Raw genomic sequence first — 17,534 nt, 5'->3', positions numbered from 1 at the left:
TTAACCTTTGGATTGATAATATTTTTGGTTAATATGAACGATCAGATTGGCGAAATATAGAAAATAGTTCTTGTTGTCTATTGAGCAAGCTGTAACTCACTGAGCGAGAATGGAACAAAAATGTTGGTTGACCATTTTCGTTTAGCAAAAATTCTCTCGTTGAGCAAAAATACATGAATTTCTGCAACTTTAAAATGGTAAAATGTTTAAAACACATGGTTTTTGAACCCTAGTTTTTCCACTTTCTTCATTTTTGATTTATTAGATTTTATGGCTTTTGTAACTCATTCGAGTGGGAAACTTGAAGATTGAAGGCTTTGCAAAGTTCACCTTGGTTCTTTCTGATGTGAACTAGCTAGGGGCAACCCTTGATTCAAGAGTCATGTAAGACAGAAAACATGCTTGTAAAGGACACCATTCACCCTGGACAACCACTTGAGGGACCATGATCTTGGGGGACATTAATGCCTTTTAAATTTTAGTTGCTTTCTTTTTATTTCCAATAATTTTATGATTTTATTTTAAGGTATTTTATTATTTGCAAATTAATTGAGGTTTAAGAATTATTTATATAATCTCGTGTAAAATGGTATATTAGTGGCCAAGTGAATGACCTAAGTGTGTGAAAGGTAACTAGATGCATGAAATGGCTCAAGGCAAGATAGACTTGGCAAGATGCTAGGCTTGACTCAACTTGGTTCTGCCACGACTTGTTCAACCCTTGGGATTCTTGGCCGTGTGATCAACTTGCAAGCAAGGGAGGTTTTCAAATTCAAATCTGTTTGAATTCAAGCTTGACCGTGTGGATTGTTTTGATAGAGCCGTGGCTACAATTATGCAAGGAATTTGGATGCTCCTAAGTTCTAGCCGTGGAGATTATTAAAGCTAGTTAAGTTGGACTTGGCTTCTTAAGCGTGGCCATTGTTGTGCGACTAAGGAGATTATCATGCTTATTTAAATTTGAATTCAAAGGAGGCGTGTGAATACTATGGATCAGTCGCGTGGATATATAATCTATCTTGTTTGGCACATGAAGAAGATTAAATAGCTTGAACTTCCCATGCTAGGCGACTCAACCTCATTAAATCTATATCATATGCATAAGAGATTTGATGATAGGCGTGTGGAAGAATATGAAGGAATTCAATTTACTAACCAAGTCATGATCCCTTATTTCAAGGGTCAAACCGTGTGCACAATTTCAACGAAGATAAGGTGGTCAAATCCTCTTAGGTGTGTAAACTTATTCAAGCTATGGCCTTTTTCAAATGCCAACAATTCAAATTTCAAACCAAGACACAAGATCAAATTGACTCAACCAATTCGAACAAGATAAGATGGTTAAATCCTCTTGGATGTGTGAGATCTCATCCAAGCCGTGACCTTTTAGATTCAAGGACCACACCGTGTGCACATTTGAATTTCAAAGCCAACCAATTAAAAACCAAAGGCCAACCGTGTGTATGAGTAGAGATTCATGGAACCTAACCTAGGACTTAGTCTTTACATGTTAAATTTGATTTTTAAACATTTATCTTTGTTTTTTCGTGGAGCCTTTTTTGGCCAGCCATATCTATAGATATTTGATTCTTACTCATGAATAAAAACAAGTTTGATTGAGCATTTTATTGGGAATTAACTTCCTTATTGAGTTGAGCTATGCTCCTACCCTAGAAATTATCAAACACAAGTGTGTTTGTGATGTTCATAGACTGATCATCAATCTTGGTGTGGCGTCTACCCTTAATTCTTATCAAAGATTCTTTCTTATGGTGAACCTCTTGGGTTTATCAAGCTTCTAGCTTGTGGCGCATTCAACCTTTTATTCCTTAATCAATTCACTTAAACCTCACACATAAATTGTGCCATAACCCTAACCCATGCACAAACCATGCCATAACCTAAACCTATACAAAAACCACGACCAAGCCATACACATGAACCAACACCTAGCCGTGAACACCTTACCTTAGCCATACACAACCGTGCCCCACACTTGACCCATACAGAAACCAAACCTAGTCATATACATAAAACTGAGCCATATACATATATATTAAAATATAAATCATATTCCACCAGTCAAACTAGGTTCAAGCAAGAACGGTCATATAAGAAAAGCCAACCACCCCTAGAGGTTCGCATCACTTTCTATGTAGGTCTTTAACTTTTCTTCTCCATTGTGTTAGTTGTCATGAAAATGAGTAATTAAATTTTGTATTGTTGGGATAAAATGTAACCACTCACTTTGATGTATATATTTTGATTTATTTCTATATATTCATATTTATGCAATGATCTTTAGGGTTTATTCTTGTTTTTAATGGTTGTTTTAGTTTGATCACCTAAAACATAATTTTAGATGTTGATTGTATTTTGATGAAAGTCACATGTTTGAGTCTGAACTAGTGTATATATATATACAAATTATCTGATGAGTCTAATACATAGGAATATAGTTAGATTATTTAGTCAAGATAATGTCCACACATTACAATTTCTTTTCTTAATCACTTAAGAAATTGATGATTAGAGAAATGAGTTATTCATCTTCTCATTTGGATACTAATGATGTTAGCAAATATGAGAAGACTTTGACTAGGGTTTTCTTGTGGAAAAGTGCTTGAGAAAACCTTCAAGTAAATCCATTTACTAAGTAGAATGAAGCTACGTGTGAGGGGATGTCCCCTTCCTTATGTACCTCTTGGATTTTAGTGGAACCCGAGATTTTATGATGTCTAACTCTACTGGATTAACATTTTGTTTATATCTAATTTTTTTTATGAAAATAAAAATTTATGCTACTCGCACTTTTGTCGGGATGAGAAAAATGATAATAGTCAAATTTTTGTAGTTGGATTTTCATAATAAAAAAGAAAATAACAACTAGTAATAATTTCTTATTTAGTTTTTAAATAAATGGTTTGTTGCACCCATAATATTTAATTGACCGAGAATAATACAAAGAATAAATATTTTAATCCCTTATATTTTTTCACCTTACCAAATTAGTTACTAATAATTTTAAATTACTATTTTTGTCTCCTTGCAACGTCAAATCACATTAGTCATTCCATCTTCACATGTATGTTAGCTTTAACAGACTTGCCTACATGGCATATTAAGTGCTAACGTAACCACATGTGAGGACTTCAGTTGGAAAATTTTGTCAGCTCATTGAAACAACCTCATTTCAATTTTTAAAAAAAGAAGATGCAAAAACGACTTTGTCTTTCCCATCAGTAGCTCAAATAGAAAACATTCATTTTACTCTCTCAATATTTCTATAAGTACCATATTATACTTTACTGGTAAACACTAAATTTTGAACACTAAAGAAGGTTTCTTCACCTCAAATCTTCACCCCTAAACCCTAATATAGCTACTACAAAGAAATGAAACAACACCTCATCAATGTTTCTTGCATTCTTCGAACACTAAAGGTAATTTTCTTACTGTTGTGAAAGAATGTGAGGTTATCATTTGAGTGGAATTTGTACGATCTGCATAACCATAGACTTTGTATGCTTGTTTAATTGAACCTTTATTTGAGTGGAAATTTTATAAGCATTATTACTTGATATTTGTTATTTGGTGATATGCATGTTAGAATTTCTTTAATTTTTTTGAAAGAAACTATTCTGCAGGGCTTTAGCTCATGCATCCAATCATGTCTGAAGCACTTTGAGGCTATATCATAAGAATGTTCATGTATATGTAAATTTCTCAAAGTTTGTTTTCCCAACATAATTAATTATTCCTAAAATTTATTTATTTAGATGTTGTCACCAGGCTTAAGATAAAAACTAATTTTATGCAATAAAACCAACAAGTTTTAGTTTTGTGCTGAAAAGTTTCTCCATTTTAATTTCCATGCATGCAAAGCATATGGCATACAAAATGTTTTTGAAAAATGTTGTCCAATTGTCGAGATGATTATATTAAGTTAAATTCTCTTTTTTACTTGAGTATATAAATACACGTATGTAAAAGTATTTATAGTTGTGTCCATCTTCCTACAACAATTAAATGGATGGAAGAGAGGAATTGATATACAAATTGAAAAGGTGTACTTTTATTCCTTGTTAACCTCAATGATAGCCAAGAACTCTAAAAAAAGAAAGAAAGAATAGGACATTAAGAGTATTAAAATGAGAGGGTGAGCGATTCAAAAGGTGCAACAGAAATAGACGAGAGTTAAGTTTGAATGGTTAAAAATAGTAGGGGGAATAATATAAAAGGGGAATGTTAGGGGTGATAAGGAAGGCGGAAGAAGAAGAACTATCTTCTTCCGATAGTAAAAATATAAAAAATAAAGGAAGGAGATAGGAAAGGGTCAATTGTTGAGGTTGTAGTAATAAAGAAATATATCAATCTAAGAGAAGAGAATGGGTCATGGGGTGACGATGTTCATAATGATGCTGCTGGGCCTTATGGCTGTGGCTGTGCAGGGTGAAGACCCTTACTTGTACTTCACATGGAACGTCACCTATGGCACCATTTCTCCTCTTGGAATCTCCCAACAAGGTATTCTTATCAATGGACAATTCCCTGGACCTGAAATCAACTCCACTAGCAATAATAATGTTGTCGTGAATGTATTCAACAACCTTGATGAGCCATTCCTTCTTACTTGGAGCGGTGTCCAACAAAGGAAGAACTCTTGGCAAGATGGTAGTTTGGGAACGGGATGCCCCATCGCTCCTGGAACTAATTACACTTACAAATTCCAAGTGAAGGATCAAATTGGAAGCTATTTCTATTATCCTTCCACAAGGATGCACAGGTCAGCAGGTGGTTTTGGTGGTCTTAGGATCAATAGTAGGTTGTTGATCCCTGTCCCATATGCTGATCCCGAGGATGAGTATTGGGTTATTATTGGTGATTGGTATACCAAGTCTCACACCACTCTCAAGAAGCTTTTGGATAATGGTCGCTCTATTGGAAGGCCAGATGGTGTCCTCATAAATGGCAAAACCGCAAAGGGTGATGGTAGCGATGAACCACAATACACCATGAAGCCAGGCAAGACATACAAGTACAGAATCTGCAATGTTGGTCAAAAGAACACCCTTAACTTTAGGATCCAAGGACATTCTTTGAAGCTGGTTGAGTCAGAGGGGTCTCACACTGTTCAGAATGTGTATGACTCACTTGATGTCCACCTTGGACAATGTTTTTCAGTCCTTGTGACTGCTGATAAGGAGCCAAATGACTACTACATGGTGGCATCAACACGCTTCACAAAGACCATTCTCACTGGCAAAGGTATCATACGTTACACCAATGGTAAAGGTCCTGCCTCCCTGAACCTCCCTGAGGCGCCTGTTGGATGGGCTTGGTCTCTCAATCAATTTCGCTCCTTCCGTTGGAACCTCACCGCAAGTGCTGCAAGGCCTAACCCACAAGGCTCTTACCATTATGGTCAAATCAACATCACTCGCACAATCAAGTTGGTCAACTCTGTTAGCAACATTCAAGGCAAGTTTCGCTACGCTATTAATGGTGTATCACATGTGGACCCTGAAACTCCCCTCAAGCTTGCTGAGTACTATGGAGTTGCTGATAAGGTTTTCAAGTACAATATCATCTCTGATGCCCCACCAGCTAATTTGAACATGATCACAGTCGAACCCAATGTCATCAACGCAACATTCCGTACCTTCATTGAGATCATATTCGAGAATCCAACGAAGACCCTTCAGTCATACAATTTGGGAGGATACTCATTCTTTGCAGTTGCCGTGGAGCCAGGGACATGGAGCCCAGAGAAGAGAAAGAACTACAACCTTCTTGATGCCATAAGCAGACACACCATTCAGGTATTCCCGAAATCATGGGCAGCCATCATGTTGACATTCGATAATGCTGGAATGTGGAACCTCAGATCCGAGAATGCTGAGAATCGCTACTTGGGACAACAACTATATATTAGTGTCTTGTCACCTGAACATTCACTCAGAGATGAGTACAACCTTCCAGAGACACAACTTCTTTGTGGCATCGTCAAGGATTTGCCTAAGCCACCTCCATACTCCACCTAGAGACATCTTTCTTGTATCCATGCATATATGTGTAATTTCTCATATTATGTATGTGGGACTTTGAATGACATATCGACCCTTTCTTGAGTTCAATTCATTTTTTTCTTGATAATACGTGTAAAATTCTCCTTCCAAATTCCCATTACCCATTATTTTCTTACACGAGAATGTGATTTGTTTAAAATAATCATTTTTTACATATTATTTTCTTACACGAGGATGTGATTTGTTTAACACAAACATTTTTTCTATGTTTTAAGTATGAAAAAGCTTGATTTAATTTTACATATTTATCTAAAAATAAATATGATATATTTAGATAAACATTTAAATTTTGAGTGATTATCAAATATGTTTAAGATTTTATATTTATTTTAAAAGCAAATTAATTTATTGTAAGTTACATTTTTTGTAAGTTACATTTTAATTTTAGATTTACTTTCATAAAAGTATGCCTTTAATGAAAATCCTTACGATATATTATCCTTGTCTTTCTTTGGAATCAATCTTAGATATTTTCCATATATTACATCTTACTCAATTTTTTAGAATTTAAATATTATTCAAATTATGATTTATCCAATCATTGTACTTCCATCTATGTAGTATATTATTGCATACTCTATCTTTTAATTATAGTCTATGTGCTATGCTCTATCTTTTTGTTTTTTCTTTTACTTTTTCTCTTATCTCTCTCCCCTCATATTTAAAATGAGATTTATCATTTCTATAATTATGTAAAATTTCAAGACTTAGATGAAAATAACCCTGAGAAGATCTTAATTAGACCAAGTTTTGGTTAATTAGGCCAAAGTTAACTAAGCGAGACCAAGAGTCGATAAGTTAGGCTTAATTCATAAGACGAATTAGAATAAGTATTGTTCACCCAAGCATTTAACATTAGTATGAAAATAGCTTCCCACCTAAATAACATACTATTAAGCGATGAACCAAAGCTAACTTGAATATAAGAGAAATATATATGATGCCGGCTATATAGAAATATATGTTTGATTGAAAAGGGTTAGTTTTATGAACTAAATAGTGGGATAATATTTAATTAAAGACCTATTTAAATATTTTATATTTTGATACTACATGCATACTTTTACTGTTGATATATATATATATATATATAAACTCAACAATTAACTTATCCCTGTGATCTATCTTCGAGAAGCAAAAAGTATCAGTAACAAACTTCTTTTACTAGGATAGAATATTGAGGATTGTGTTCAAGCAAGAAAAAAACATGTTCTAGATAAACCACTTCTTGAACCCCGATTAAGGATGACTCAAGAGGTCATAAAAATGCTTATAAGAAGCATGTGGACAGTATTTTTATGTCAACTAAATTGTTTTCCATCTAAGGATGTTATAAATATACCATATGAAATATGGATCGAGAAACCACACAGTATGTCTTTGATGAAGAATCGAGGTTGCGAAAATCAAGTCAAATATATAGTTTCAAATAAGCTTGAACCTTAATTACATAAATTCCTCTTTATGGGTTATCTAAAAGAAACTAGGGGTTATTTCTACATTCCTACACAAGGCAATGTGTTTGTCGATAGGACAGGACTGTTGTATTCATAGAAAATGAGTTTATCTCAAAAGGAATAAGTTAAAGGAAAGTAGAACTTAAAACAATTCAAGAACCACCGAGTGATGATGAACCTATGATAAAACGAGAGTAGGGATGACAATGAAAACCGAACACATGAGTACCCGTCCGAACCCGACCCGAATTTAATGGGCTAAACCCGTTATCATTGGGTTCGGGTTTTACTCGATATTAATTTTCGGGTTTGAGTTTGGTATGTGTGATACCCTACCCCGAACCTGCCTCGAACCCGTCACCGATTAAATCAAGCTTCTCCAACCTTGTGTATACACAAATGCTGTTGTTCCGATTAGAAATCTGAGAGAGAGAATAGAGTGAGGAAGAGGAAGAGGAAGAGAGGGAAGAAGCCAAAAGTGAAGGTGAATGTGGATGAGTGTTACGGATTGTAAATATGACCTAGTTTTCTATGTGAATAATATTTACACAATAATTTTACAAGTTCAGCAAAAGTTTAACAGAGACTAAGACTAGTTTCAATAAAGTAGTAATAGACCAATATTGGATTTTAAAAAATGAGACATGCAGAAAGCTATACTCAAAGTTTGAAATTGGTTACTTGTAGATTTCAAGTTGCGGCTACAGTTTGCAGATATATTTTTTTTTTCCGGGTTACCCGTCGAGTCCGGGGATGGTATTGTTAATTTCAACTCCGCAGAGTTTGGGTTCGATTTTGGATTTCAGGGTTGGGTAAGTACAAACCCGACCCCGATCCGCCCTGTTGACATTCCTAAACAAGAGCAAGAATTACAAAGAATGATTGTACCGCAAGCTATAGAACGGGTTGACTTTTTGAAAGATACATTTTTCTTATGAATCAGGAATGAGATGTATTGCCAATGGATCAAAATGAACCAATGACTAACGAAGAGGCAATTCAAAGTATAAGAAATGGCATGAAGCCATGATATAAAGATGGACTTTGATTGAACCACCTAATGGGGAAAATCATATTGAACCATAATTAATAGTAAATATAAAGCAATAAAGAGTTAAGGGAAGAAGATAAACATAATGATTTATACTTGTTCACTCAACCTAAGCTACATCTAGTAGCCTAAACTCCTCACTGAAAAATTTCATTCTTTCAGCACCAACTTAAAGAAACCATCAAAGGTTGTCGCATTTATGTTCTCGACGCGTTTCATTCGATGATGTCGTGCTTTGGACGGACTTTGTGTTGCAGGCATAAGTTTGAGCTTTTATGTTGGGTGCACAAGTCTAAGATCATACCAAGAATTCATGATAGTTTTAACGAACCTGCTTTCAATTGGACGCAAATCTAATAACATATTTGTATTTTAAGCACTAAGTGTGTTGTCTAAAGTTCATGATAGTTTTTATATATATGATGCAATGTAAGATAAACACTATAACTAATATTTTGAGCACAAATCATAGTATCACAAATTCAAAATGTCATACATGACATAAAAAATATCCAATATCATAAACAAATGTAATAATCTCAAAGGTGGATCATATCATAGTCCATCACAACCATTTTTACACTAACATGAACATGTTCTTATGTATTGTTTTATGTAATTTTTCTATTTCTATTCTCCTACCGTTCGTTTTCCCTTGCTTCTTGCTATTATTCTCACCACAACCTAAATACATATATTTTTAACTAGTGTCGTAACAATCGGATTGGACAGTCTGACCAATCGGATTACAAACTAAACTTAAAAATAATTATGGTTTTGTAATCTTAGTCGAATGAGAGGTTGAACTGCTTTAAATCAGGTAAATTCTAGTTCGACCCTATTAATCCCGGTTAAATTGGAATAAACCGTAAAGTACACCGGACGATTCACTTAAAATTAAAAAAATGGAACATTACTCTAATGTTTTGTTTTACTCCTATAGAAAAGAAAGACAAAAAGATATTATTCAATATAATTATACATAATTATTAATTATAAGAATTTTGCATTTATATATAATTATATATTTATAGATATAAATTATTAATTACATATGCATTCATCTTGTCCACCAAAAGGTTTAATTGTTTAAATTGATTAAATATAATACAAAACCTTTTCTAGTCTGATGTCCAACTCAAATTTTACTGTATTTGTTTTTTGTATTTTTAACACATACGTTTTTTTGTTTATTATCCGTTTTGCTTATGTAGTTTTTATCTACGTTCTTTTTTCTTTTATGTTTGATCCAACCGTTTGAATAATTGATTTTTGATATTATTTCTACAACTAGCCTCGCCCCATATTTTTTTAATTCGGCCTTTACTTATTGTATTTGGAACATGTTTTTAACCACATTCTTAGAGATTTAAAAATGCAACTCATATACTCATTATTTAATTTAACTATGTATTTCATACAAAAATTAAACATTGATAAATCTTGTTGCTACAATTATTAATTATAAATATGTTAGATATATGGCGAGTAACTAAAACCTTGATATAATTTTATTTATTAATAATAGTATTTTGATAAATACTGTTATATCTTTCAACTCAAACTTTTTAATTTAATAAATTTAGTATTATATGCTTATACTATTATAAATAAAAGTTATATAGACTAAAATTTTAATTTGTTTTGAAGATATATATAGATTAATATCAGCTAAAATTTAAAAACAAAATATAAAAAATTTACTATTAATAATAATGATAGATTTCAAATTTTATAGAGATAATAAAAATAAGAGTTATTACTCATATGGGCTCCTCCTGTTTTTTTACCTTACTAAATTAGTTCATAATAATTTAAATTACCAATTTAGTCCCCAACAATTTAGTTTACATGGACATGTCTGACTATTTGACGTGTATTTTTTTTTTACCGAAATCATTTTTCTAAACCAAGTTATCTTGAGTTAATTTTTTAAAATTAAATTTAAAATGACATCGTCTTGTGTTTCTTCTTTCTTACACAATTTTCTCTTCTATTGAACCCCATTTCTCAAATTCCAATTCAAATTTCATTTTTTAATTAAAAACAAAAATAGGATCTAAATGACATAATAGACAATTATTATCTCAATAATGGAGGATACAATTTCAAACTATTTCCCCCAATTTTCATTTTTTATTTTAAAATAAAAATAAAAAGGGTTAAATGAGCATTTAATTTGCTTACCAATGATCATATATTATTTCAAATTAATTTCTCTCATGGATTGTTCTTTTCTTCTAATAATGTTAAAATAAAAATGTTTGAATGAATTAATAAAATAACGGTGAGATAACATTTCAAATTAATTCTTTCTCTCAATTTTCGTTTTATTTTAAAGTAATAAATAAAAAGGATTCTAAATGGATTAATGAAATCTTAATTTGATTAATAATGATAGAATATCATTTTAAATTATTTCCCAGAACTTTCCTTTTCTTTTAATTAAAAATAAAAAGGGTTTTAAGTTTCTTAATAAACTCTTATTGCTTCAAGAATGAAATAATTTCATTTAGCAAATACACATCCATAGGCACAATAGAGAAATCAAGACTACATAATTATTAATAGAAAAATGTTTGATGTGTTTGATTTATTTTAAGCATAAAATGTAAAGTATAAGATTTGATGTTTGACATCTAGATAAGAAATAAGATTCAACTTTGGACTACACTGACTTACCCATTTTTGAGATATTTAGTTAAGCATAAGAGTCATGCCTTCATATCAATTATCACACATAAGCATATATTAAAGATCAAGACAAAACATATAACACCCTAAAGCAAATTAGTTGAGACATTTTTCATCATGTATGTCAAGTTCTCTGTGTAATACAAAGAATGTATCCCGTGGAAGGGGCTCGGTGAAAATATCGGCTAATTGCTTTGAGGTTTCAACAAATTCAAGAATTCAATCACATTTTTGTACATATTCTCTTAAAAAGTGGTGTCTTATTTCAATATGCTTAGTTCTAGAATGCAAAATGAGATTCTTAGATAGGTTGATGACACTAGTGTTATCATACTTTATCGGTATTTTACAAGTTTTAGACCGAAGTCTAACAATTGTTGCTTCATTCATAATATTTGAATGCAACACACACTGGCGACAATGTGTTTCGCTTTGGCGGTTGATAAAGCAACACAAGCTTGTTTTTTGCCGTGTCAAGACACTAAGGAGCTGACCAAAAGGTGGCAAGTTCCACTAGTACTTTTCCGATCGAACTTACATCTAACAAAGTTGGAGTAGGAATACCCTATCAAGGATAATGAGTCATCCCTATGATACATTCCTTGATCCATAATCGATTTCGAGCTTAGAACTTTCGTTCAAAAAACTATTTTATTCAATTTGGGCTTAAAATAGAGTTTTCTACATTTTAACTATGAAAATATAGTGATAACTCCAAAAGGTCATGTTGCCAAAAATTGGGGTATGATAGATAATCAATAGCTATAATAATAAGAACAATGTAAAAAGTAATTAGCATATTATTAGTAAGTAATCAAATAATATTGTACCAAATTTTTTTAATTAAGTATTGTAGTTTTATATATTATTGTGGTTTCTTTTCTTTTTTTAATAATAACAAATATTTCCTTTTTTTTCCAACTAATCATTTGATGGTTATGTTACACCCCTCATATTCCTACAAATAAATAAAATAAACCCAATTAATCAGACATTTTTGTACATAGAATTACATAGTCTTAATTCCTTATTCTTCATGAAGGTATGTAGAAGTAAGATATAATTTTGTGAGATATAAAAAGAAAAGAAATAAGTTTTTCCTTTATAAATAAATAAATAATCAAACAACTAGCAGGTAGATGAGTTTCTAATGTCTATCTCGATCCGTAATCGATTCCCGAGTGCAAATCTCTAATTCAAAGACCAATGCATCTCAAAGTGTGTAGAAAAATAATTTTCTATGTTTTGACTGCAAAAACGTATTAATGAGTCCAACAAATTGTACAACCAGTATTCAACCAAAAATTGTGGCACGTTACGGTAAGTCACTTATTATATAATTTCAATATATATATATATGCCGTTAGATAATCCAAATTCTTATGTGGTTTTTTTCTTCTATAAACCAACTTTAGCATATGTAAAATGAATTTCTATAAAGATGTAGGACACAATTTTAACGGTCACAACTACCCAAGTACTAAATTTGATGTACTTATAAATAGGTAATTTTTTTTTTCATTTTTTATGAATTAGGAATCATTCTAATAGTAGGAAGAATTAAACGGCTTTGACATGGAAAATAGGAAGGAAGGTAATGAGGAGCGGAAGTACACATTTTAAGGAGCATAAATAATGGTAACAAGTGGAGATGTTTGCGTAGAGTTTGCATGGCTGATAAATAAAGGGGACATGTATAAATGATGGTAAGAAGAGGAAGTTTCTTCTCCACTGTGAAAGAAAGAAATATAAAAAAGAAGAAGAAAAGTGATGGGTGGGATAATGTATATTGTGTTGCTATGCTGTCTCTCAACGATGTGGGTGGTCCAAGGAGAAGACCCTTATCTATTCTTTACATGGGACGTTACTTATGGCACCCTTTCTCCATTGGGTGTACCTGAGCAAGTGATTCTCATCAATGGCCAATTCCCAGGACCCAATATCAATTCCACTAGCAATAATAACGTTGTTGTTAATGTATTCAACAATCTTGACGAGCCACTCCTTTTTCATTGGAATGGTATTCAACAAAGGAAGAATTCATGGCAAGATGGGGTTCCTGGAACTACCTGCCCCATTCTCCCGGGAACAAATTTCACCTATAAATTTCAGGTGAAGGACCAGATTGGGAGTTATTTCTATTACCCAAGCATAGGAATGCAGAGAGCTTCTGGTGGTTTTGGTGGCCTCCGTGTCAATAGTCGTTTGCTCATTCCTGTCCCTTATCCAGATCCTGAGGATGATTACACTGTCCTCATTGGTGACTGGTACACCAAGAGCCACTCTGCTCTTAGCAAGTTTCTTGATAGTGGTCGCTCTCTAGGCAGGCCTGAAGGTGTTCTCCTTAATGGAAAGTCAGCTAAAGGTGATGGAAAAGATGAGCCACTCTTCACCATGAAGCCTGGAAAAACCTATAAATACAGAATCTGTAATGTGGGGCTTAAGAATTCCCTCAACTTTAGGATCCAAGACCATCCCATGAAGCTGGTAGAGATGGAAGGCTCCCATGTTGTCCAAAACACTTATGACTCACTTGATCTCCATGTAGGACAATGCTTTTCTGTCCTTGTGGTTGCTGATAAGGAACCAAAAGATTACTACATGGTGGCATCCACACGTTTCACCAAAACAATTCTAACAGGTAAAGGTATCATGCGATATGCTAATGGAAAAGGTCCTGCCTCACCAGAGATCCCAGAGGCTCCTGTTGGTTGGGCTTGGTCTCTTAACCAATTCCGTTCATTCCGTTGGAACCTCACTGCAAGTGCTGCAAGGCCTAACCCACAGGGCTCTTACCATTATGGACAAATCAACATAACTCGCACAATCAAGTTGATCAACACAGTGAGTAGGGGAAGCGATAAACTTCGTTATGCCTTCAATGGTGTCTCACATATTGACACTGAAACTCCCCTCAAATTGGCCGAGTACTTTGAAATGGCGGACAAGGTGTTCAAATATAATATCATCTCAGATAGCCCATCCCATGACGTTGGAAACACTTTAATCATACAACCAAATGTCCTTAACATTACATTCCGTACCTTCGTCGAAATAATATTTGAGAATCCTGAAAAATCAATCCAATCATTTCACTTGGATGGTTACTCATTCTTCTTAGTCGCGTAAGTATCAACCTAGCTAGTATTCATTATTTATCTTTTTATTTATTCATAATAATGTATTGAATTCTATGCATATGCATGTAGCATCGAGCCAGGGACATGGAGCCCAGAGAAAAGGAAGAACTATAATCTGCTTGATGCAGTAAGCAGACACACTGTTCAAGTATTCCCAAAATCATGGGCAGCTATAATGTTGACATTCGATAATGCTGGAATGTGGAACGTGAGATCAGAGCTTGCAGAGAATCGTTACCTCGGACAACAACTCTACATTAGTGTCCAGTCACCTGAACGTTCTTTAAGAGATGAGTACAACATCCCAGAAGGAGATGCATGTCTGCTTTGCGGTGCAGTCAAGGGTTTACCAAAGAAAAAATTATACTCAGGATTTTAATTAAAATACATCCCACCATGAATATTGGGAGTGTCGATGAAAACACTTTTGAGTTATGACCAAGGCGTGACTAATTTATGTAGAAGAGTATGGAGGAACAATAAATGGATTTGGAGTTGATCAATGTGTGTCAACCCATATTGGAATACCTTACATTTTTTATTACTTTTACAATTTTTTCCTATATATGTATTATGTTGCTTTATAGCAAATAAATGAAAAATAGACACTCATCATCAGTGTCGTGTCTATATCATTTTTCTTTCAACAATTTTACATCATCTTATCTATAATTTATAGCATGACTTTGTTATCCTTAATGATGGAGGTTATATAATAAATAATATTTTGTTTTCGTGAAATTAGCAACATCCACATAATTCTTATCAACATTAATCAACTTTAATTAAAAGTTGTATTCATTTAACTTTTCCACTTTAATAGTGTAAGTATTAGAGTGCAACTAAGAGGGAGGGAGGTGAATTAGTTGTCTTAAAATAATGGCCGCTTTTTCTGCAAAATCAAAGTTAAAGTGCAGCGGAACAATATACAGAAAATAATAGGAAATAAAATGAAAGAGATAAGGAGAAGAGAGTACACAAGGAGTTTTATACTGGTTCACCTTCTTGTCCACCGAAGGCTACGTCCAGTACTCTTGCCACACAAGAGATTTTCCACTAAGAATTATGAGTTGCAATTACAATATCTCACCCCGAGATCTCTATGTACCTTACACACTCCCTAATTCTTATACCCTTGGAAAACACCTTTCCAAGTGAATCTATTCCCCTTTCTTTTCACACCCCGTGAAAGAAAGAATTCTTTACAAGAATGAAGAATATTCAACTATGGCAGATTGCCTTTACAAGTATGAAACTTATGTAACTTGCAATCCAAACTCTGAATATATATAGAAGTATATAATGCTCTTTGTAAAAGTCTTTGAAACACTTGAAGCAACTTTGCAAAATTAACTTGAAAGTTTAAGAACAAGTTGCAAAAAGTTCAAAGATAAATTCTAAGAAAAAGTGTGAGAGCTTTTGAGAGTTGAGAGAAAATTGTATGAAAGTTGTGTATGTTTTTTTTGTGAGAGTTTAGAGCCTTTTTATAGAGTTTACAAACACCCTTTGAAGTTTTCTGAAAGTGTATGAGTTGTTTGGAGTGAAGAGATTTCGTTTGGAGTGAAAACCTTTCACTTTGAAATCTGAAAAACACTTCCAACAACTCTCAGTAATTGGTTACTCATTTGAGTAATCGGTTACTCAAACTTTCTGTCCAACAAATGCTTAAAAATTATTTTGAGTAATCAGTTACTCAGCTTTCAAAAATCAGTTTTTCAGTTGGATAACTCTTTTCTCACACATGTAACCTATTACTCAATGAAGTAACCTGTTACACACTATTTTTGAAAAATGTTTGAAGTCTTTTAAAAGTGTCTCACATTTTCTAAAAAATAGTTTGAGCAATTATACTTGTATATACTTAAGAGTTTAGGATAGAAGTACTTACAAAGACTTAATCTAATGTCTTGAAGCTTTATCTTCATTTGTCTTCATAAGTCATCTTCCTTTTCTTCTTTTTGGTGATGTTGGTGTCTTCATCAAAACCGTGCCAAGGTCAAGAGCAAGATCTTCTTCACAGTCTCCCCCTTTTTGATGATGACAAACCAATATCTTCTTGACAATGTAGCTTTCTGAATTTTATGAGAGTAGCATACTTGATGATATATCTTGAGTTGTCTTGAGTATGCTCCCCCTATCTTGTATGATAGTATGTTAAAGTGGCTGTAATTATGTTTTGTATAATTAATTAACAATATGATTAATCAATTATCTGGTCTGTTGTTTAGTTGTGATATTGTATTAGATAATTGATTATCGTGATTTATCGATTATTTAGTTAATTGTTTTCTGTTTTCCTTCTCTTTTGGTATATGTAATATATAAAGGGTGATTCCTACGCTTTATAATACTAATGAGAAAAATTATTCATTTCAATGGAGCTTTTTATTCTAATTCTTTATCCTTTCTTTTTCTTTCCTTCTTTAAGTTTTCTTTCTCATCCTTCTTTTTTATCAAGAAGAATCGTCATGGCTCATACCACATTTCCTTCTTTAAGTCAGTGTGTAATTTGATGATTTCTTAGCAATTATAATAGATTTTGTTTGAGCAACTTGATAGTGTGCAAATCCAAAATCACTTCCTTAGAAAATCTTCTCTGTAATAGTAGCAGTAGCCATTAGGGTGCATATGTTTGGGAGAAAGCCATCGAGGGGATTGTTAGTGCTATTGTGGAATTTGTGAAGGCACTTGACATATTTCAGTCTAATTCACTACACATGCAATAGAAAATGGTGAGATCTACATAATAAGTTGATAAGATCATTATATATATATATATATATATATATATATATATATATATATTTGTTGGTTGGAGATGAGATGAGGATGAGGATATAATGAGGATGAGGATGAGGATGAGGATGTGGAGGAGGATGAGGATGAGGGTGAGGATGACGATGTGATGAGGAAGAGGATGAGGATAGGATGAGGATGGGGATGAGGATGAGGATGCAGATGAGGATAGGATGAGGATGAGGACAAAGATAGGATGGGGAAGAGGATGAGGATGAAGAGGATGGTAGGATGAGGATAGGATGAGGAGGAGGACGAGGAGGATGATGATGAGGATGAGGATGAGGATAGGATGAGGTCGTGGAGG

At 33.3% G+C, this 17,534-nt stretch overlaps 2 protein-coding genes across 2 annotated transcripts; both read left to right on the top strand.

Annotated features, from left to right (window-relative positions):
* Positions 4,260-6,193, top strand: LOC109344097 (L-ascorbate oxidase homolog). Its single transcript, XM_019582714.1, has one exon. It carries the CDS (start codon positions 4,389-4,391, stop codon positions 6,042-6,044), a length of 1,656 nt encoding a protein of 551 aa, XP_019438259.1. The 5' UTR covers positions 4,260-4,388; the 3' UTR covers positions 6,045-6,193.
* Positions 13,016-15,050, top strand: LOC109344096 (L-ascorbate oxidase homolog). The gene is made up of 2 exons (XM_019582713.1): positions 13,016-14,416; positions 14,501-15,050. Exons 1-2 carry the CDS (start codon positions 13,062-13,064, stop codon positions 14,808-14,810), a joined length of 1,665 nt encoding a protein of 554 aa, XP_019438258.1. The 5' UTR covers positions 13,016-13,061; the 3' UTR covers positions 14,811-15,050.

This window comes from Lupinus angustifolius, chromosome LG03 (genome assembly GCF_001865875.1).
Source record: "Lupinus angustifolius cultivar Tanjil chromosome LG03, LupAngTanjil_v1.0, whole genome shotgun sequence".
NCBI lineage: Eukaryota > Viridiplantae > Streptophyta > Magnoliopsida > Fabales > Fabaceae > Lupinus > Lupinus angustifolius.
This window is presented reverse-complemented; position numbering and strand designations above follow the sequence as displayed.